This window comes from Eumetopias jubatus, unplaced genomic scaffold, assembly GCF_037043125.1.
Source record: "Eumetopias jubatus isolate StellerSeaLion01/CBP00866 unplaced genomic scaffold, mEumJub1_p1.0 scaffold_12, whole genome shotgun sequence".
In the NCBI taxonomy this organism is placed as follows: Eukaryota; Metazoa; Chordata; class Mammalia; order Carnivora; family Otariidae; genus Eumetopias; species Eumetopias jubatus.
In genome coordinates this window covers 95,137,360-95,159,864 of record NW_028274818.1, presented here as the reverse complement: position 1 = coordinate 95,159,864, position 22,505 = coordinate 95,137,360, and the positions used below count along the sequence as shown (strand labels likewise).

Sequence of the window (22,505 nt, the reverse complement as noted above, 5' to 3'; positions counted from 1 at the left end):
GGCGGGCTAAAGGGCTCCCATTGCTCCCGCGGTCCAGCAACAAAATGCTACAGAGAACAAAGGCGGAGACCAGCCCTGAGGTATCCGCAGCGGGGCCAAGAGGTCCCAGGAGGAACTGTAGGATCCTGAGCTGGACAAAGGAGGACGCAGAGGCCGGCGGCCTCTTCGCAAAGAAAGATTGCACCTCTGCAGCCGCCGTAGCCTAGCCGGAAATGTGGTTCTGCCACGTTTCGCGTCTAGAGGTCCGGAAGGACGAGTTCTGAGATGGCTGAAGGCAGGATCCCCGAGGCCCAGCTGTGCTCCGAGCAGTTCGGTTCCGGGGCGGCCCGGGGCTGCCTCGCCGCCGCCGATGGGAGCCTGCAGTGGGAGGTTTCGGGGTGGCGCTGGTGGGGGTTCTCTGGGCCCTTCACAGCAAAACCCCAAGGACGGGATGGCGGCGCCGGGGGCACTCCCGGGACTGCTTCACCACGTCTCTCCGGTCTCATGGCCGTGTTCCTGCCGCAGGGCTTCCCCGATAGCGTCAGCCCGGACTACCTGCCCTACCAGCTCTGGGACTCCGTGCAGGTCAGCCTGGCCGACTGGGGGAGGGGGCAGCATGTAGCCACGGGTGAGGGAGACACTGCGGGCCACCTCCCTCCATTTAGAGACGAGACTGAGGCCCAGAGCGGGGCTGGGACCTGTTTCAGGTCACACATCTATGAGAGCTGATAGTAGAGCTTAGACCTCCGTGGCCCTGCGCACACTCCTCACCCCACCTTTTTTCTTCTCCAGGCCTTTGCTTCCAGCCTCTCAGGCTCCCTGGCCACCCATGCAGTCTTGCTGGGCATAGGGGTGGGGAACGCAAAAGCTTCTGTTTCAGCTGCCACTGCCACCTGGTTGGTGAAAGGTGAGCTGGGCCCCTGGAACCTCACCTGTCGCTGCTGTCAGCCCTGCCACCTCACTGGCCTCTTTTTCCTCCTACTGGGAAGCCCACCCCCTCCTTTCCCCCATCCCAGTGTTCTGGCCTCTAGTTCTGGGCTGTGATGTGTATTTGTACGGACTCGTTCCTGACTGGATCTGGGAGGCAACTCTCCGCAGTCCCTAAAACGGTATTTTTATTGGTTTTATTCAACAATTAATTAGTCGCCCGCGACCAGAATATCCTCATCCTGAGCACCAGCCTTGCAGCCGCCCTCAGTTGCCCATACTGTTCAGAATCTCTAAATCATCTGGAGCTCACGTCTCTAAGTTAATCGTCCCCTCTCCTTTACCCCTAGGCTTTTTGTGGAGCACTGCATAAGAATGCGGTTACTGAATAAAACGACCGGCTGCTTGAAATGCGGGAAATGGCTCCGTTCTAGAAAAAAAACAGTTTTGTAATTAGTCCTGAGTAGGAAAGAGGAGGTTCTGGGAAAGACGAAAGGCATCTTAGAACCTCTGGGATACCGGATGATAATAACTGTAGTAACCTTCTGTTGGATGTGTACAGCTTTTTGAAAAACCACTAATGAAAAATAGAACATATGGTTTGGCACCATGCCACCTAAAGAGTGAGGCAGAGAAGAAAAGGGAAACGGCCACGGGTTCCACATCAGGAGGGCCTATGGCTCCCTTCGCTCTCCTTTGTCTTTCATTACTGGTTCCCTGTGGGAACTTAAATCAGACCCAAGAGAAGGCTCTTTCTGCTCCTAGCATGAGCCTGGCCACATCTCTGGTGAGTCTCCATGGATCTTTTGGAGGATCTGGAGGCTCCTGCTTAACATCCTTATTAAGACTGAGCAAACTGGCCAAATGCGAGTCGCCTCTTGAAAGAAACCTTTCTCTGTAGGGCTTCTTGTTCTAACTATCTCTTTTATTTTATTTTTTTAAATCTTTTATTGTTATGTTAATCAGCATACATGACATCATTCGTTTGTGATGTAGTGTTCCATGATTCATTGTTTGTGCATAACACCCAGTGCTCCACGCAGAACGGGCCCTCTAACACCCATCACCAGGCAAACCCATCCCCCCACCCCCCTCCCCTCTAGAACCCTCAGTTTGTTTTTCAGAGTCCGTCGTCTCTCATGGTTCGTCTCCCCCTCGGACTTACTCCCCTTCACTCTTTCCCTCCTGCTATCTTCTTTTTCTTTTTTCTTAACATATATTGCATTATTTGTTTCAGAAGTACAGATCTGTGATTCAACAGTCTTGCACAATTCACAGCGCTCACCATAGCACATACCCTCCCCAGTGTCTATCACCCAGCCACCCCATCCCTCCCACCCCTCCACCACTCCAGCAACCCTCAGTTTGTTTCCTGAGATTCAGAATTCCTCATATCAGGGAGGTCATATGATACATGTCTTTCTCTGATGGACTTATTTCACTCCTAGCTATCTCTTTTAATAATAATAGTGCACACAAACAGTGTTTATTATTTGCCAGTCTTTAAAAATGCTGACTTCACAGTAGCTCTGAGATAGGTATTGTCATTACACCCATTTTACAGATAAGAAAACTGAGGCACAAAAAAGTAACTTGGCCAGGGTCACAGCCAATAAATTGTAGGGCATGGATCTGAAGCCAGGAGGTTTCGTTCCGGATTCATTTTCATACCACCAAACTGCTTAATTTGGACCTTTTCTGTTGCTCTTCTGTTGGCTGAGTGGAATGCAGCAGGAACATGAATCAGTGATTGTTGTTATCATGTCATTTCTAAGCACCCTAGTCTTATCACCAACATGTTGCCCATATACGTGTTTAAGTTATTAGGAAAAAATAAGACCATTTTAAGGTAGGAAAAAAAATACCCACTTTTTAAAGCCTATTGTTGGTATTAAAGGAAGCCTTAACTACAAAACAGTTTACAAACTCATTTCCATCAAACCTGGGAAATTTGTATGTGGAGCTTTATATAAGAAACTCCCTTGGGAAAAAAGAAAAACAAACTCCCTTGGAAGTTTTTTTTAAGTCATTTTTGGTTACAGATCTCTTAGTGGGACGTGGTGTTAATTGTCATAACTAACAATAGTACTAGCAGCTAATATTTTGACAACCTATACTGTATGCCAGGAATTTTGTACACTTACTTGTAATACGTAACTTAATCTCTACAGCATCCATATTAGGTAGAAACTATTAACTAATACCTTTTTCAGAGAGGTTTTGTAACTTGCCTAAGTTAACACAGGGCCAGGATTTGGACCCAGACCGACTGACTCCTGTGTCCCACTCTTCACTGCCACATTCTTGTCAGTGGGATTTAGAGTGGAGCCTAGTACAATTTGTGGACAGCTGATCCCTTACGACTGCTCAAAAGTTTCTAGATCGTATAGCTCAGCTAATTGTAAGTGAGGCCAAGCAGAGCAAATGGGAATTAAGTTTCCTATCTAGTGGACAGTGTTGACTTTCAGATACAGGGAGGGTATGTGTCATTATTGCATCCTAGTGCCAACTTCCAGATTCTGACAAGGGCCCTGCAGACTGCTGATGAAACATAGAGTGGGTCCCCTTTCTACCCAGTGGCCCTTGTATGCAGGACATACACCTTATTGGATATGAGTGTGCAGTCAGAGGGAAGAAAAAGAGAGTCTGGCCCAGTGAGCTGTCGACAAGTAAAAAGTAACCTTGGCATGTTCAGTGTCACTAAGTTGAGCCAATACAAGAATCTTAAGTGGAACAGTAAAGTTTTTGTGGTGAATAAAATAATAGTTGAAAGAAAGAGGGTAGAGTGGGTGATAGAGGAAGCCTATAAAGCCACCTGGTGGGTATTCCAGGGATATACAGGGGACAGAAATAGAGAAGTGGAGCAGGCCCAGTAAGAAATGTACATATGCCTCATCTGAAGTAGCCACTGCTCAGCCCCAGCCAGTTGTGGTGGTAAGGGAAGAGAGGTTCAGGGTTGCCATGTCTTCAGGTTCTTCCAGAAAAGCTGGAAATCCAGATTTTCTCATAAAGTGTCCCATTTTTGTTGATCTAGCTTCTCTGAGCTTCAGTGAACTTCATCTGTGAAAGGGAGGATCTCTCAGAAATTCATAGGATTGTGCTGAAGTTTGAAAGGAGGAGGGATTTCAGGTGACCACCAGCCTGTTTACTGGTGTTCCTCAGGCCCCGAGTTTCGTAAAGATGTCTAGGTAGAAGGCCTCACTGCCCAAGGATAGAGGTTGGGGCAAGGGGTGAGTACCACTCTTTCCAGTGGAGAATGGGGAAGGCCAGCCTGTCACCACCTTTTTATGTTGTAGGATACTCCCAACCCTCCCCAAAACCTAGTTTCCCTTCCTGCATTCCCTTAAGGGTCCATGCCCTCGAGTTCAAACAAGTTAGGAGTCCTCTGCCTACTGTATCTTTCCTTTCCAGTGTCCACTGTATGAGGCCTTCCCAGTTGTTGGGTTCTAAAACAGTCCTTTGTGATCCCCCTGCTGAACTTAATGAATGCTACTCTCAATATAAGAGGTTTATATCAGGGGGTGGAAAACCTTCCGTAAAGGACCGAATGGTAAATATTTTACACTTTGCAGGCTGTATAGTTTCAGTCACAGCAACTGATTCTGCCATTGTGTCACAAAAACAGCCATGGACAGTCTGTAAATGAATGGGCACAGCTATGTTTCAATAAAACTTTACTTATAAAACAGGGAGTGACGACTGTAGACCACAGTTAACTGATCCTTGGTCTAAATCAGTGTTTTTCATACCGATGTTTGCTTTTATGCTGTATTTTGAGTCTGGAACCATGACCTTCTGGGTCACGGTACCCCCTTACCTCTTATAAGGCCTGGCACAAAAGTAGCCAGTAAGCATTTGTTGTGCAAATGAAGGTCTAGCTGATTCTGGAGACTTCTCTGACTCTGGTTAGCCTGAGGAGGCCTCTCCCTCTGCCCCACACCCCCAGCTGTCATCATCGAACTGTAATTCAAATCCCCCCCTTTTTTTTAATTGATACTCTAATGACCACCCGTGAACCCACTGCCCAACCTAAGAACTAAAACATCAACGATAACCTCTGAACTTTCCACACAGGATTTCCTGCTTTTCCTTTTTTTTTTTTTTATAGTTTTGCCATATAGATATATATCTATCTAAACACTGTATTGTTTCATTTTAGAGCCTTACGAGAAGTGTATTTTGCCGTATGTAGTCTTCATGGCTTACTTTTTCATGCAGTATTGTAATACTAGGACTCACCCATTTTGATATGAGTAGTTGTGCATTAGATTTTTGCTGCTGTCTAATATGCCACTGAGTGAATATACCAGAATGTATCTATGCATTCTCCTGCTGATGGGCATTTGCATTATTCCCAGTCTTTGGCTGTTTATGAACAATGCTGCAAAGAGTATTTCTGGTCCATGTCTCTTGGTGTGCATGGGCACATAGTTTTCTTGGGTACATTTTGAGGAACTGCTAAGTCTAGACACTTCTGACCCCATCATACAGCTCTGTCTATCCAATATTTATTTTGCCACACTGAGTTCCTAAGAGCAGTGATGCAAGGTGAATCGGCCATTTCAGTGCCAGGGTCTGCGGGGCCCAACAGCCCCCAAGGCTCTTCCTTGTTCCTTACCAGTGCCTCTCTCCCCCAGATTCAACTGGCATGCTGGGCCGCATCATCTTTGCCTGGTGGAAGGGGTGAGTTTGTCTTCCTGGTCTGGCCACTCTCCCCAGACGGGGGTCACGTCTGTCTCATCCTTGGCTGTATTTTCAGCAGCTCCTCTCTCCTCCCAGTCTCCAGGGGAAGGGAGATTTAGCAATTATTTCATCAGAGCTAAGGTACTTACTTAGTAAGTACCCAGTCCAGGTGGCTCGCCCTAGCAGTGAAGCCACAAGCCATTGCTATGATCACGCCTGCCTTCAAGAACACTGATTGGCCATTCCACTGCCCATCGTGGAAAAATACAGCTACAAGGCTCTAAGTGTCCTCTGTTTGCTTGTTGAAAGAGAAGCCTGAACAGGACAATGCTGAATTCAAAAGGATTGATTTTACTCCAAAAGCTACTTTGGGGGCTCAGATAGTTGATTGGACTTTGCCAAGCCTAGTGGGGAGTAGACTTGGGCAGGTCATCGGGATCCCTGTCCCACATGGAATCAGCGTACCATTTATCTAGAAGGCATTAAGGATCTTGTGCTGCCTTCTTCCTCCTCATGTCGGTAATGGGCAACCTCAGGAGTGATTTAGTATCTGCAATTGTAGGCAGACACTACCTACAATGTGTTCAGTGAGATGGGTTATGCAAAGTGCATAGCATATTGTGGCACATAATAAGTATAATAACAACACTTATTATTAACCCTAATAAGTGTTAGCTGCTGCTAACAGCCCTGTGCCTCATAAGCTCTCTACATATCCTCTCTCATCCTCAGAACAACTTTGTAGAGAAGGATTAAATATGTACATTTTAGCAGACCTAAAAAGGGAAGTCACTTACCCAAGTTGCACGGCTTACAACTAATAGTGTCAGGCTGCTTTATTGGGCAGAGCCCTAGACCAAGCCCACGTGTTCTGGTCCTGCCTTTGCCATTTATGCCCTCAGGAGTTTCTAATGTGTGTCCCATACCCCACCTAGGAATGCTCCTTTTCCCTCCAGGAGATTTCAAAGTAAGGAACAGGGCTAATGCTGCAAATTCTGAGCTGGTCTGGGGCTACAACACCCTCTGCTACTGGACTCTTGGAGGAGAGGTCCCCAGGAGTTTGTGCATGGGCCAGGGAGTCCCTCTGCCTGACAAGAAGAGGCATCTGTCCTCTTGGTGATAGAAATATCCTAGGCCTAGATGTCAGAGCCTGCCTCTTTCTCTTGGCCTTTTTTTTTTTCTTGGCCCCTGCTTTCCATGTGACCTGAGGGAAGTCATGTCCCCAGTCTGGGCTACTTACCTGTAACCTGTGGGGGGTTACACTAAATGTAGTTGTTTACCAGTCTGAAATATGTGGACTTCTTGCTGGCTACCCTCAATCAAGTGGGAGGAAGGGGTGGGGAGATGTCAGAGGGACCCAGGGATGGCTTCTCCCAGGGGAGGGCCAAAGGGTGGGGAGCAGCCATAAGACAGTCAGTTCTTTTCCCTGATGCATCATGGGTTAGTGAAGGGCAAACACAAAGTGACCACTGAAGGTCCTCCCAGCTAATGGTATTTCAGGCAGCAGTGACAGGGTGTTGGGACAGATGTCTGCCTGGGGTATGGATTTCGCTGAGCCCTTCAGACCTAACCTCAGCCTGCCCACAGGATGTGTTTTCTCCTTAAATTCGAATTGTAAACCAATGTCTCCTCCCCAACAGGAGTAAACTGGACTGCAATGCCAAGCAGTGGAGGTAAGGAGGGGCTGAGACAGAGGGGAGGGAAGTCTGTTATGAAGGCCTCCTACCTCTGATCTCTAACCTCTGATCCCTCCCCCCAGGCTTTTTGCTGATATCCTCAACGATGTAGCCATGTTCCTCGAGATTATGGCTCCCATATATCCAGTCTTTTTCACCATGACTGTCTGTACCAGCAACCTGGCCAAGGTATCCATGGGGCATCCCCTACACCTGCCTGTGTGGGCTTACTTGGGGCCCACAAGTGAGACCAGCCTGGGCCCTGTGTTCAAAGCACTTGTAGAAAAGTGAAGAAGTTCAGATTTTTTCTACTCGAACTCAACCATATTTTCTGATTCTCCTCCAGCCAAATAGTGCCTCACATAGTCTAAGACAGTGTCTGAAACCACAGGATTGGTGAGGAGCTGTGAGCTGAAAGATAGAAAAGGTGTTCCAATGTCAACATGTTGGGACCAGCTCCCTGGCTAGCTTTCATTCTTTCAGTAAAATACTTAGGGAGTGCCTACTGCATGTTTGGCATAAAATATAGGCCCTCCCATTTTTTTCTTTGAAGAAAGCTGCACATAATTAAACAAATGTTTATAACATTGTAGCTACAGGTATTCCAGATGAGAAGTGTGGGAGGCTACAAGAGGGTTGAGCAGGGATTCTGGCCTAGTCAAGGGATAGGCCCTTTCCCTAGGCCTGGGTCCTGAAGAATTGAGTTTAAGGTGAAGGGTGGATGTTTTTGAGTAGAAAGAACAGTGTGGGTCAAGGTCCAGGGGCAAGACAGCATGAAGTGGTTGTGAGGCTGGAGGGTCACATGGGGTGAATGCGAGCTCTTCGTCTCTGCCAGGCTGCTCACCCTCACAGTTCCTTCAGGTTGGCTGCATCCAGGTGAGGAAACTGAGGCATAGCAAAGTTCAGCAAAGAGCTTAGCCTGTCTTCACCACAGGGTTAAGTACCTGGCACAAAGCAGTGACTCAAGAAGACGTCAGATCCATCTCAAAAGCCCATCTATCTGTTCAAAATCACTTCGGAGCAGTGCTTCTCCACAGGGCACCAGTGACATTTCAGATACAACAGTTCTTTGTGGTGGATTACATTCAGCCCAGGTACCAGTCCCTGGCCCAGGCACACTGCCCCGAGCACCCCCTCCAACTCCGGGGCAGGAAACACCAGAGAAAACCAGTGCTGTAGCTGTAGACTAACGATTGTGACCTCTGCCATCTGTTTGAAATTATGCATTATACTTTGCCTTTGGGGCCTCAGTCTCTTCATCTGTCAAATAAAGGAGTAAGATAGGGCCATGAACTTTCCCTGACCACCTCCCACCCTCTCTAGAGTTCTAGTCTCAGTGACTAGTACCTCCGTATCCCAGCTACACTGGTCAGAAGCCTGGCTGTCATCCATGCCTTCTCCCCTCCCACTGTTACCTTCATGTTACCTTCAGCTAAACCTCCCTCTGGTGGTTCCTTGTTGCTGAAAAAGCACGGTTGCTTCCTAGGTGGTCTCCCTGCTTCCATTCTCACCTCTCTTCATTACTTCTCAGAGCAGCGCATAATCCTTTTAAGAATGGAAATCAAATCAGGTCACTTCCCTGCCCTCATTGCTCCTTAACAAGGTCCACAGGTTCTGGTCACTCCAGCCTCATTTTGTACCACATTCCTCTTACCTTTGAGCAAATTATTTCTTCTGCCTGCATGACAACTTGTGTATTTATTGTCTATTGATTTTTTTTTTCCTGGAATTTGTTGAGTTCTTTTTATTTATTTATTTTTTTATTACTATGTTAATCACCATACATTACAACATTAGTTTTTAATGTTATTGTCTATTGATTTATACACTTAATGAGGGCAAGGGTTATATCCGAATTATATCACAGCACTAAATCTGTGTCTGGCATCTAAACGAGATTTGATAAATATGAGATGGATGACAGTGATCAGTGACCCTCACTGACGAGTTCTACCATCGTAGATTTCAGGGATTGAGGAGGCCCAGGTGTCCTGGGAGGTCAGGCCCATCACTGTGGGTTTTGAAGTGGCCTGGAAGACTTGCCTGGGCCTCCGCTGGGACAGGAGGAGAGTGGAGTTAGTTACGGGCAGGATGGAAGCATAAAGTTGGAAACCAGCCTGGGCCGGGGAGCTTAGCAAAGGGGCAGGTGCAGCCAAAGTAGAAGTTGGAGGTTGGAGAAGTTGTGGGCTAGGAACAGTGTTTGGGCCTCCACCTTGGGGAAATAAATGGAGTTCCTTTGGACTAGGCCACAGGGAGGTGAGACAGGCAGGGCGTTAGTTTTCTCCAGGGATAAGAGAGGGGAGGTGGATCTAGTGGAAGTGTGGGAATGAGGACGAGATAACCAAGGACAGCATTCAGGGTGTGGCTCTTTGGTCACCAGGATGCCTGGTTTTCTCAAACTGCTTTGAGTCATTTATTTGGCTCAGCCACAGAAGTGCCTATGTTGCCACAACACGTGGCCATTCTGACCTTCCTTCTCCCTTTCCCTACCTAGTGCATTGTGAGCGTGGCTGGTGGGGCCACTCGGGCTGCCCTGACCATGCACCAGGCCAGGAGAAACAACATGGCTGATGTGTCAGCCAAGGATAGCAGCCAGGTGAGCAGCTGGAATTGGGGTTGGGGGGAGTCGGAGCAGGGAGGCAGGCCAGGCCATGATTTGGGAGTGTGGAGAGAAGCACCTGAGTGCTCCTGAGGGTAGGGCTGGGAGACCGACACACAGGAAGAACTGTCGTGCTCCGGGCTCTGACTCACATGGGTAGTCAGGTTGAGGGCATGAGTTCTAGTGGCAAAAGTCCAAGCTGATCATCTCAGCCCCTTCCCACTGCCTGTGTGACCAAGAGTGGGCCCTTGCCCTGGCCTTCGCCCTCTCTGGGCCAATAGCCCCAACCTGGGAGGTGGATGTCTGACCACGTGAGGCCCCATATGTTAAAGCACTTGGCAAGTCAAAAAGTGCTCAGCATGTGAGGTAGCTGGGGTCATTGGCCAGAAGTCTCCACTTGACAGTTTTGTAGGCCTTTTTGACCCAGCCCCTCGCCTGACCAGGGCGTCCTGGAGGAAAGGTGGAGACCCCGAAGGCTGAACTCTACAGGTATTGGATCCTCCCAGGCTCCTGTGCTAGGTGCTTATGTGTGTTGTGGTGTTTAACTCTCACACCAGCCCCAGGAGGGCTATTATTATTGTTATCCCTGTTTCACAGAAGAGGAAAATGAGGCCCAGGTTAGTCAGAAGTGTGACATAGTTTGGACACTGAAGCAATTTAGAAACCTCTGTTCTGTCCGGTCCTACACTCTATCCTTCTCTTAAATTGTTTTGCTCAGTTTCTAAATAGAAATTTTTTTAAATTTAAAATTAACTCCTTTCAACAGTATTAACAGAAGCTGAAAAACATATATATATATATACACATACACACTCATATATATACGTATATATACATATATAAAAACACCAGCTAATATTTATTAAGCACTAACCATGTGCCAAGTATTTCATTTATATGAATTCATTAAATCCTCACAGTGGTCTTATACAGGAGGGACTCACTGTTGCCATTCTACAGATGAGGAAATAAGTCATAGCTTCAGTCCCCCTGAGTACCTTTGGACACATCCCTTCTCTCAGGAAATGGTTGGATTAATTCTTCCCCATTATGTCTTCCCTAGGTCATTAGGAAGGGAGAAATAAGTACAACCCGGGACTTGGTGCTTTAGGATCTCCCAGCTCCATGCCTGCTGCCTCTCACCTCCTCTCTTTCTAACCCCCAGCCCTCCCCATACCCCTAGGCTGTGTTTTCCAAGCCCCAGGGCTCCCTCAGTCTGCAGAAGCAGGGACACATCACAGGGGCAGTGCAGGACATATGCTCAGTCCTGCGGCAGGCCCCTGCTTTCTGCTGATGGTGCTTTATTGCCACTTGATGGGGCTGCCCGAAATGACTCTTCCCACCTGAGGGAGGGGAGGTCCTTCTGCTCCTGCGCAACCAAGCCCTCTAATCTCCCATTTACCACCTATTTACACCCGTAGCTCTTATTTCCACAGCCCACCCCCTTGCCAGGACAGCTGGGTAGGAAGAGCTCTCCCAGCCTCAAGCCCGCTTTGTGCCAGGACCAGCTCTCCCTTGGACCCCAGTAGTCAGGGGCACCGATCCAGACTCTTCCTCCCTCATGAGGAGTTGGGGACAGGTGGCCTGGTGTCTGGCCAGTCAGGCCATCTCAGGCCATCAGAGCGTTCTGATAACATTGATTCTCAAGGGAAGAGGTTTGGATCTTGTGCCTTTCTTCCTGAGTGGTTCCTTGAACCCTTCGCAAATGTGTCTGTCAGTTTTTGTATACCACGGGGCTAAGGGGGATCAGTCTTTTTAAACCACCAAATATAAGAACTTTCTCATTTTGAGGACATTCGCTTGCCCGAGTATAGGGCTACTCAGAGGACTCTTGCAAAACAAAGAAGACATGTTCCAAGGGCATTGTATCTACCTAGACAGAAGCAGCTGGTATCTTAAATGACAGCTCACTCATTAAAAACTTAACTAGGCATCCTCATCAGTGTAGGGAGCCCTGGGAGGAACTGGGGCAGGGAGGAATGTGGTGAAAGGCACTCAAGGACATTCAGCCTGGCCTGGAAGGAAGCCCTCCAACTCCCAGCCCTTCTGCCATTTTCTAGGAGACATTGGTAAACCTGGCAGGGCTCCTGGTCAGCCTCTTGATGCTTCCCCTGGTGTCAGCTTGCTCTAGGTAAGACAGGATCAAGGGCAGGGAGGAGGTGCCCGGCCAGGCCTCTGCCCCCGTTGACCACCCCATTCTCCCACCCAGCTTCAGCCTCGGTTGTTTCTTCTTCCTCACTGCCCTTCACATCTACGCCAACTACCGGGCAGTCCGAGCCCTTGTCCTAGAGACCTTGAATGAAGGCCGGCTCCGGCTGGTCCTGAAGCACTTCCTTCAGAGGGGAGAGGTACTTGGCCCCACCTCAGCTAATCAGACGGAGCCACTGTGGACAGGTGACCCAACCCCTTGGTCTCAAGTACTGTGTCTCCCAGTCTCTCCCCGGTCTGGGCATCCTGACTCCAGCTTCCCACAGGTTTTTGGCCGTCTCTGTCTCTATCCCTGGGGGTCCCCCTACACCGCTTGATCTCCAGGTAAGTGGCCCAGTGTCTCCCACCCACCCCTGCTGCCACCACCCCCACCCCCATATATGCTCTTTATTCTGATTGCACACTGGCCTCCCCTGACCGGGCCTCACCTCTCTATTCTTGGTTCTTTATTGCCACTGACCAGACTTGGGGTCAGCATGGGTGTTTGAGGGCAGCAGGGGTGTGACACAGAGTAGATATGAGGGATACATTTGTTAGATGCAGGAAGAAAAGAAGGATGGATGTGGCGTGCATGGGTACTGGCTGAGAGAGATGAGAAGGGGGTGAAGGACACATGAAGTAAGGACAGTTCAGCCGACCGAATGGTTACTCCTGCTTTTGCTTTCTCCTCCCCCACTCCACTTTCTTCTTTCTTTTCAGTGTCTTTGAGCTGCAACAGCTGGCTGAGGGACACCAAGAACCCTACCTCCTTCGCTGGGACCAGTCACAAAGTAAGTGTGCTGTGCTCTTCCAGCCTTAGATTCACCCTTCTGGGGTCAACTTCTCATTCCACCAGCTCCAAGGCCTCAAGCCCTGGACAATTTAGAGGCTGCCTGGTGTCCTGGAAGGAGCTCTGGACTAAGACCTGGTGCATTCAAATTATAGGTGCATGCCCCAATGAAATTCACATTGTCCCTGTGTAAAATAAGGCTAACAATACCTGCCTTATTGTCTGTGTGTTTTTATGAGAATCAGAGAAGGCGATTATGTAAAGCAATTTATATATTGCAACGTACTCAAATAAGATTATGACCTTTGGTTACCCCTGGAGAACGTTTCTCTCCCATCCAGAGTGACCTGTTAAGGAAACAGGTACTGGAGTTTACCGGTCTGCTGGTTGTGTGCTAAAAGGTGCTTATTCTTACTAGACATGCAAAGTAAACCCACCTCAGTGGGCTCCTATAAAGTTGTATTTGGAAATTGAGCATTTCAGTTTGGCCAGAACATTGGGACAACAGGAGATGAAGATGGAAGGGAAAGGGTGAAAGATAGCCTCCCTCCATGCCAGGCTAAGGCCTCAGGGCAGACAGGGATGAAGCAGGATGGTAGGTTTGAGGGTGTTTAGGGAGGTGGCCCTTCCCTAGTACCAGTCTGTCTCTGGGTTTCTCCAGACCAGGTGCAAGTTGTTTTGAGCCAGATGGCAGGCCCTGAAACCATCCTAAGGGCTGCCACACATGGACTGGTGCTTGAAGCCCTGCAAGGAGATGGGCCCCTCCCAAGAGAACTGGAGGAACTGAGGAACCGAGTACGGGCAGGTAAGCACCTCACAGTCTAGACTGTTGATGGCTCGAAGAGGGGTAGAGAGAAGGACTGTGTTACACTTGGGGACCTGACAGCTTCTGGTTCTGCACCCACCTCCAGGTCCTGAGAAAGAGAGCTGGGTCATCGTCAGGGAGACACACCGAGTGTTGGACAGGCTGTTCCCAGAGTTCTTGAGAGGTAACATCCTTAAGCTCCATGGCTCTTTGGCCTCTGGGGCCTTCTCCTCAGAGACCCTGCCTAACCTGTTTCCCTGTCTGCAGTATGGGGAGGGTAGGGGTACTGAGGCGGTGTCAGTCTTGACAATCTGTATAATCCCAGTTGGCATCGAAGAACTGGGGGCGGGGGGGTGGGCGGCTCACAAATGACTAATGATGATCTTTCATTTAGCACCTACTCCATTCCAGCTCTTTTCCATGTGCTAACTCAGTGAATTCTCACTATAGCCAGATGAGGTTTCAGCCTCATTTTGTGCCAGAAATGACCCAGCAGAGGCAAGAGGAGGCCGGGCAGTACACAGAGCATGCACCTGGCCCGTGCTGCTCCTTACCACTCTCCCCAGACTCCCTAGAGCCTTCTTCCCAGCAGTGCCAGCGGCATCCTTATTATGACCTCTCCCCAGGACTGCAGGGTGCAGGCTGGAAGACTGAGAAGCACCAGCTAGAGGTGGATGAGTGGAGGGCCACGTGGCTTCTCTCTCCGGAAAAGAAGATCTTGTGAGCAGCCCAGATAGAGGCCCAGGTCCCAGGATAGGAGCCTGGAGCAAGCACACTTTGGCCACAGCAGGATGTGGGAACAGCGGCTTTATTTTCGCTTAGGGGAACTGCTGTGGCAGTTTGGCCAAGGCCTCATGGGCTATAACTGCCAGTCAGATGGACAGGGCCCCCAGACAGAGATGAAGTGGCGAGAAGGGGAACCAGGGCCTACCCCCTCCCGCTCCTGCCGTTCTCCCTTCTCACCACTGCAGGCTCCTCCTGCCCATTCATTGTGAGGCTGAGCCCTGCCCTGGCTGTGGCTCATGGTGTCCAACAGAGTTGGCCTCAGGCATAAAAGCCCCAGAGGAACGTGGCCACAGCCATCATTAGCAGGGCATTGAAGTTGACCACACGGGCCCAGCTCGAGTCCTCGCTGATGTCCTCCAGCCGCCTGGCTGCTGCAGCCACCTCCTCCTGGGTAGGGGCAGGGGGACTGCCCGCCCCCGCCCCGCTCATTCCACAGAACCAGAGCAGGCACCTGCGGACCAGGCCTGGAGCTGGGGACTGGGGCTCTGGGAAAAATTGACACTGTACAGTTAGTTCGAGGGAACTTGGCTCCCCTAGTCCCTAGCCCCACCTCCTGAAGTAGCACCTCACCCTCCATGTCCACCGCATGCTCCGGACACCCGTTCTGTATAGGGGGGGAGGCTGGACCTGCCGGCTCATCAGCATCCAGGTCCTCTCGCTCCTCCTTGCTGTGCCGCAGACTGAAAACCAGGCGGTGGAGCTGGGGAAGGGGGCAGGGACCAAGTGAAGAGTGCTGTTCCCCCACCCGGGACCCTCAAGTCTCTTGTCCGCCTGGTACTCCCTCAGCTCCCCCTGTCTACCCTGTACACACAGTTCAGACTCCGTTCACTCAAACCCGACCTTCCATGGCTGCCCTTCGCCCTCAGACTGAACCTAAGTTCTTCAACTGTGTCTTTAAAGCTGTTGGCCCTGGTCAGCCCCTGCTTCATTACCCCAAGTCCCTGTCTACGCTCAAATTATGGTCCTTTAGACTCTAGTCTTCTAGTCCTGCTAACAGTGTTCCTTCCTGTGGATATTTGTTCACATAGTTTCCTCCTGCTACCTTTCCCTCCTTCTCCACCTGTGCAGCCCTGCCCATCCTTCTGCCCAGCTCTTCTGGCCTGGCCCCCAATCAGCCCTGCTCTGGGGCACCTACCCTGCAGCAGCACAAGACCAAACCCTTTTGTGGGCCTTCAGGATAGTACTCTGTCCCTCTCAGCCACCAATCAGATCGATGTTCTGAGTCCCAGGGGCCATTCCAAGGACTTTGGGGGGCTTTCATCACCTCCCTCACAGTCTTCAAGCCACCTCCCCCCCAGAACACCTCAAATAAATGTCATTCAAATAAAACATTGTGCTTGCTTTGCAAATGCAGCTTCCAACTGGATTGCCAGTCTACCCTCACGAACCCCCAGTATAGAAATCCAGGTGCTCCTCACCGGGCATTCCTGGAAGTGGATTGGCAGGCTAGGGGTAGAGAGGGCTGCACTGACTCACATGGTGCATATTTGGCGCCCATGCAGAGGCCGGCACTTACGTGCTTGCGTGGGATGGGTGCTGTGCACAGTGAGACTGCAAGGGTGAGGAGGCCGGAGCAGATGAAGAGCACGATGGCAAAGTAGAGGTAGTGCATGCCACAGAGGAGTGCTGGGCACGCCGAGGGTTGCACACAGCTGCCCGAGCCAAGGGAGAACTCAGGAATAAGTCGTGCCAGACCCATAAGCAGGCCCCCAATCAGTCCCCAGAAGGCACCCTGCCGGGGGAGAGAGTGTTCAGCCTCTTCGGGATGTCCAGGTTCTGCCCCAAGCTCACCACCTGCACACAGACTCACCTTCTCGTTGACACGGGGCACGAAGAGTGCCAGCACGAAGATGGCAGACACAGGTGGCGCCAGGTAGCTGGAGACGGCCTGCATGTAATCAAAGAGCTGCCCGCCCTGCGCTGCCTGCACCACGGGTAGCCAGGCCACGGATACCGCCACGATGAACACCACCCAGAGCCTGCAGCGGGTGACCATCAGGAGATTTCACCCGGGACTCCCCATCTGCCCCTGATCCTATGAGTGTTCCCTGCCCCTGCCCCCAGGGGGCCGACTGGTGGGGCAGGACCTGGGGGGAAACCCAGGCCGCACCGTCCTACTAGCAGCAGCTCGCGGTCGCTTGCGCGGGGCCGCAGGCGCGTGTAGATGTCCATGGTGAAAAGCGTGCTGCTGCTGTTAAAGATGGAAGCCAGCGAGGACATGAGCGCAGCCAGCATGACCGCCAGCATGAGTCCGCGCAGACCTGCAGGCCGATGGGAGCTGTGAGTCCCGGGCCACCAGGGTATCCCCGGGAGGGTGCGGACTTGGTGAGGGGTGACTCCTCCCAGTGGCAGTCTCCGCAGCCAGCCGGCCCTTACCGTTGGGCATGAGCTTCACAACAAGCCGCGGGTAGGCGATGTTGGAGCAGCCCACCTCGGTACCGCACACGCGCTTACACACCTCGGGCACCACGCACGCCACCTCATCTGCGGGAAAGAGGCCACGACGTGGCTAGAACGGGACCTGGTCAGGGAATTCAGATCCCTGAAGCGGGGACGGGAAATCCTAGTGGAAGAGAGATGGGACCTCTGGTGGGAGGTGGGACTGGGTGACAGGATTTCCAAAGCAAAGGACAGTAACGGAAATGGGAAAGAGGCACCTGTAGCCATACACAAGAAAGGGGCTGGACGGGGCACAGGACTCTTGGTGGGGGCTGGGGTTGCAGACGTTACCCGGATAAAGAATGCGGCTGATCATGCCTGGCATGACCATGAGGAACATGGGCATCAGCTTCAAGTAGCCACACAGTATGCAGCCTGCCTTGATGTGGGTCAGGTTCTTCCCGGCCAGACAGCGCTGCACGATGACCTGCGGCGGGGGCTGTTCAACTACCTGCGTCCAAACCTGGATACCTTGCCCTCTTCAGGCCTTGCCTCTACTTGCTGCTCTAATTCAGGCCTGCCTCTGGCTCAGCGGTGCTGGCAATTCACCTTCATTCAGACCCAGAGTCTTTGGATTCCGCTGGGTTTGGTTTAGCTCCATCCTGGCGAGGTTCCTGACCGCTCAGACCCAGCCTTTGAGCGTCCTCATATGGGTTCCGGTTCCACCCATCTCAGCTCCTCCCACAGCGGTTCTGGTTCTGCCCCAGCCTCCCTCCCGGCCCAAGCCCGACCCCGCACCTGGTCGCTGCACCAGTACCAGCCCGAGACGATGGTAAGACCCAGGAGCAGTGCCGGCCACGGCAGGTCCCCCGTCACAGGGTCCCGGAGCAGATGGTAGGAGTCCGGCCGGGGTCGATAGCAGGAACTTGAGATGTTGCCCACCGCCGGATCCTCAGAAACCGTCAGCGACGTCATTGCCCCCAAGTATTTGTCGAAAAGCCCCGAATACCCGCCCACCTCGTGGAAGGCTGTGAGGGCAAGGCTGTCAGGGGACCCGGCACTCGCGCCAAGGCCCTCCCTAGGACCCACGTGCTGGAGACGCGCGATGTCTCTGCTCCCAGGTTGAGAGCTCTGTGACTCGCATCCTCTGTGCCCCTCCCCCACTGGCTGAGCTCCATACCGTAACCCATGAGGATGAAGGCCCCCCCAAGAATGACGAAGGTCTGCACGGTATCTGTGTACATCAGCGCCGCCAGCCCTCCTGCAACGGGCCTGGGTCAGTGGAGACAGCCCAAATAGGTTGCCACGAGTACATACGGTGTCTTTGTGCGAATTTGAAAAATGTGCCCCTTCCTGGAGAGCAAATTTCAAAGAAATGGCCCATTCTCCAGGATCATGTACCCGGGCATCAGGAGGCAGGACTTAGCAGAATGTGCTTCAGTGACACTCCCACCCAGCACATCTCTCGAGACCACTCCGTCCCTAAGCCCCTGCCACAGCCACCTGTCACAGTGTAGATCATGGTGATGCCCAGAAGGGCGATGACAGAGGCATAGATGTTCCAGCCCAGAGCCTGTTGAATGAATACTGCCCCGGAGAACATGTCCACCTTGGGGGAAGGAGCGATAGCACGGGTCAGGACCCAGGGACCCAGACAGGGACCCAGGTCTACCTCATGCCCAGACCACGACCCTACATGGCCCTGCTTCCAAAGTTCTCTTATTTTTCGATGGTCTGGCCTTCCCAGGTCCCACCCATTGTGGCCGAGGCCCAAAACCTTTTCCTTACAGACCCTGCTTCAGTCATGGCTCTTACAAGCTCTTTCTCCTTGGTCCCGCCCCCTCCAGAGTTTTCTAGAGACCTCCACTCCCTGGTCCCTCCCTTCCAGGGCCCCGCCCCGCCTTCCATGAGTGCGCACCGAAATTTTGGTGAAGATGTACAGAAAAAGCGAGAGCACTGACAGGTAGAGGCGGATACGATGGCCTCCAAAGCGCTTGCGCAGGTACTGTGGCATGGTAATGACGCCCGCGGTCAGGTACACTGGTGCGAAGACCCAGCCCAGTAACAGCACCACGAACAGCGCCTGTGGGCACAGCTGATGGCTGAGGATGACAGATCCTGCTATGAGTGAGCCCTCGCCCCTGAAGGGTCTAAGAGACCTCTTCCTGAAAGTGCTATACCAAGGAAAGATCTCACTGGGGACCCAGAGGATGCAACTGCCGAGGATGTCCCTGGGCCCGGGATACATTAAGGGACAGGGTCTTGGCACCTCCTTGGGCCCTTAACTAGAGCCCTCCTGCCCTCCCAGGCCAAGACCCCTGGCCAGTCCCTCCCAAGATGGTCCCTATGCCTTCACCCCCCAGAACATGAATCCAACCACAGACCCCTCAGCCTGACCACAGCCTCTGCCAGGAAGGGCTGCCTCCCCTCTCCTCTCCACCCAACCAAACCTTCTGTCCCTCAAGACTCGGCACAGAGACCTCCTCCTCCTCCAGGAAGCCCTGATCTCCGCAACCCTCAAAGACAAGCCTCAGTCCCAGAGCTTTGTCTCCTTCCCACTTCTGCAAGGGACTTTAATTTGGTCCAGGGATCTTCACAGGCCACAGCTTCAGAGAGCATCAGCGCAAGCACTTCACTGTCTTTGAGGCTGTTCACCCCACTTCAGAGAGGAGTAAATCAAGGCCACAGAGGGTAGTGGCTGGTCCAGGCTTACACAGCGAGTCAGGAGCAGGCCCTGAAAGTCGTCATCTCCAAAATCCCCCTGCCCGCAAGCTGGATGTGTGACCCTCACTCGAAGCCCAACCACACCCCACCACTTGGGAGGTCCCACCTCGTCTTACATCCCCCCTGCTTGGAGCCTCCCCAGGTGTGACAGTTCTAGGGGTTCCCACCGGGGGTGGGGTATCAGCAAAAAGGGGGTCTCACATTCCACTCAAACCCAGCCACAGCCAAGCCGCTTGCAGCACCAGTCCCTGCCAGGCCCACAAAGTGGCCACTGCCGATGTTGCTGGCAAAGAGAGAGGCCCCGACCTAGATGGTCAGAGTGGGGGGTGAGCTAGGCTGCTTCTCTAGGCCTCGCCCCCCTCCACCGCACAGCCTCTCTCACCGGCCACCACACCATGCTTCGTCCTGCCAGGAAGTAGCCGCCAACGGTGCCTCTGTTGGTTCTGCACATGGACTGAGGGAGAGGAGTGGGGGAGGGGGAGAGACTTGGGTTCGGAGCACATCTTTGGACCTCATTAGCCTTCTCAATACATTCCTCATCCTCGTTTCCGACTGAAGATTAACCAGCCCTTGGCTCTCTTGATGGTTCCCACCCAACACCCTGCCCCAACCTCCTCTGAGGCACCTAAAGCAACCCGGGCCCTAACCTAGTGCCCAGCTACCCAAGCTTGAGTGTGGCTGGATTTGGCCTGACTTTTCCTGGGGCCTTGGATAAGGATGGGCTTCTGGTCAGATACTGCATGGACAGGGGAACAGAGACCTCATTTAGAATGCTGTCCCTGATGAAAATCCACTGATCCCTTCAACTAACCCAAATCCAAAAGTGGGAAGACAAGGAATGAGTATTGGCTGGGACTTCCTGAGACTATCAAAAGACTTGCTTGCCCCCCAGCCCTAGGTTTCTTCCTCAAAGATCCAGGCATCCCACCCCTACTAAACATGGAGTCTCCCTGAGACTTTCCCCACAAGCCCCAGAAGCCTGGCCTCCAGCAGCACCCCAACTTCTCACCCACAAGCCGACACCAACGACCAGCAGGAAATAAGCAGCAATGACCAGGATGTCAGCAGAGTTGTTAATTAAAACCCTCTGGTTTCCCAGTCCCGGTACGGAGCCTGCCTCTGTGTGTTCCTCCATTCTGCCTGGGATCTGTCCCTCAAGGGACCAGCCCGTGGATTTCCTCACGGGAGGGATTAATGGTTACCTCAGGGGCAGTGAGCCGGCAAGTCCCCTAGGTCTTGTCCCCCCTCCCCAGCTTTGTTTAGCTGAATCAGGTCTCATCAAGGCCGAAAACTCGTCCTGTGGAGCACTTTCAAGTTCAGGAGCACTCCTTCCTGGGCCTTAGCCCCCACCCCTTCCCCTGTGACCCAGGCTCAAAATTACTCCTTTCACCCATGCTTACCCTTCAGCCTCGACCTGGGGAGCGTGGCTGAGCCAGCCTCCTGGTTTTGACTAATCCAGAGGGATCATTTTCAAACCCAAATCTGACAGTGTCTCTACCCTGCTCAGAAACCCTTCCCAGCTTCCCATCATACTAAAGGAAGTAGGAGCGCTTCTGCCTCATGTTCAAGGGCCTGTCATCCCCTGACTCTTGCCCACCCTTCCCCTTGCTCCTCCACACCAAACCTGGGGTGATACCACATTTCCCTCCAACTCCCTTGCCCTGCCCAGTCCCTGTATTTTCACATACCCAAACTTTTGCCTAAGCTGTGCATTCTGCTTAGAGTGCCTCCCTGCCTCCCAGATGGCCCACTCATACCTCTCAGGGGTAACCTTCTGTACCCAGCCCATGTCAACTCTCCAGGAAAGGCTTCTCTGACTTTTCTGATACAGTTATGAGCACATTGTGTTGTCCTCGTCTGGGTCCAGGTCTGCCTTCCCAACAGACTAGAGATTACCCACAAGCAGGAAATGGCCTGATTCATCCCTGGAGTCCCATTGCTCAGCACAGGGCTGAACAGAAGGGAGGGTATTGATAAATATCAGTAGGTCTGCCTTTCTAGAAGAATTGGCCAGACTTGGATGTCTGATTATGACAAGTTGGGTTCATGCCTGAGATGGAAAACAGAAAACAATATTTTAGGGGAATATATTTAAGGAATGCCTTAGTTTGGGTCCCTTCAAAGCAGACCTGAAGATGAGAATTGGGTGCAAGGACTTTCCTGAGGAGGTGACCCCAGGAAGGTATTGAGACAAAGAAGAAACGTCAATAAGTGGCATGTTGATTAAAAGGTTGCCACTATGAACAATCCCAGTGGGGACTATTTGAGACACTGTGGGGAACACACCTCAGAATTGACCTCTCCGAGCCAGGAAGCTGGAGTATTTATTCACCAATTCCTGTCGCTAAGGTTACAGAACCTCGCCCTCCCGCTTCAGGCCTGCTGGATGCAGGAGCACACTTGTTTCCCCAGAGAGTACCCTCAGACAGAAACTCGGGGAGCAGCTGGGGAGACTAGGTGTCTGGGAACTAACTGTCTACATATGACTTCCCAGGTGGGCTGAGCGGGTATGGGCAGCACATCCACAGCGTCTGCTTCAGGGGGTGATAAATTTGAAGTGCCTGAGAGAAATCCAGGTCCAAATGTCAGAGGATACAAGGGGGTTATAGGCCCTTAAAATCTGTATGCCCTCTTTGTGGCCTGCAACGCCCTTCATGATGGGGCACGTATTTCCTCTTTGACCTCATCTCCTACTACTCTCCCCTCTACTCCCCCTAATCCAGCCCTACTGGCCTTCTTTCCTTTCGTTCAATATGCCAAGCTCCTTCCTACATCCTGGACTTTGCACTTGCTGTTTCCTCTGCCCGGAATGCTCTCCTCAGGCTCTTCGCCTGGCTGTTTTCTTTCCTCAACCTTCCAAGTCTCAACTTAGATGTTCCATATTCACAGAGACCGACTATTTGGTTAAAAGTAATCCCTTTCTCACCTCCTCTAACTCAGTTCTCTGTTTTTTCCCCTTTTCCCCTTCCC

General features: G+C 51.8%; 2 protein-coding genes across 4 annotated transcripts; one reads left to right on the top strand and one right to left on the bottom strand.

Annotated features, from left to right (window-relative positions):
• The first annotated feature begins 238 nt into the window (after positions 1–238).
• RUSF1 (RUS family member 1) lies at positions 239–15,781 on the top strand. 2 transcript variants are annotated; one of them, XM_028109868.1, is made up of 13 exons: positions 239–564; positions 772–886; positions 5,544–5,589; positions 7,230–7,262; positions 7,349–7,454; positions 9,760–9,861; positions 11,925–11,995; positions 12,074–12,258; positions 12,339–12,396; positions 12,772–12,842; positions 13,503–13,646; positions 13,753–13,830; positions 14,273–15,781. In XM_028109868.1, exons 1-13 carry the CDS (start codon positions 265–267, stop codon positions 14,368–14,370), a joined length of 1,407 nt encoding a protein of 468 aa, XP_027965669.1. In that variant the 5' UTR covers positions 239–264; the 3' UTR covers positions 14,371–15,781. The 2 variants fall into 2 exon arrangements, with proteins under 2 accessions (XP_027965669.1, XP_087885235.1); XM_088029109.1 differs by having other exon boundaries at positions 13,753–13,843; positions 14,224–15,781.
• Positions 14,485–20,681, bottom strand: SLC5A2 (solute carrier family 5 member 2). Of its 2 annotated transcripts, none has more exons than XM_088029108.1 (14): positions 20,545–20,681; positions 19,918–19,989; positions 19,737–19,841; positions 18,730–18,906; positions 18,315–18,420; positions 17,992–18,072; positions 17,610–17,839; positions 17,163–17,298; positions 16,809–16,916; positions 16,543–16,693; positions 16,243–16,411; positions 15,949–16,164; positions 15,003–15,132; positions 14,485–14,917 (listed from the first exon to the last, which is right to left on the bottom strand). In XM_088029108.1, the coding sequence occupies exons 1-14, from the start codon at positions 20,668–20,670 to the stop codon at positions 14,691–14,693; spliced, it is 2,034 nt and encodes a 677-aa protein (XP_087885234.1). In that variant the 5' UTR covers positions 20,671–20,681; the 3' UTR covers positions 14,485–14,690. The 2 variants fall into 2 exon arrangements, with proteins under 2 accessions (XP_087885234.1, XP_027965668.1); XM_028109867.2 differs by having other exon boundaries at positions 18,730–18,894.
• Positions 20,682–22,505: the final 1,824 nt, after the last annotated feature.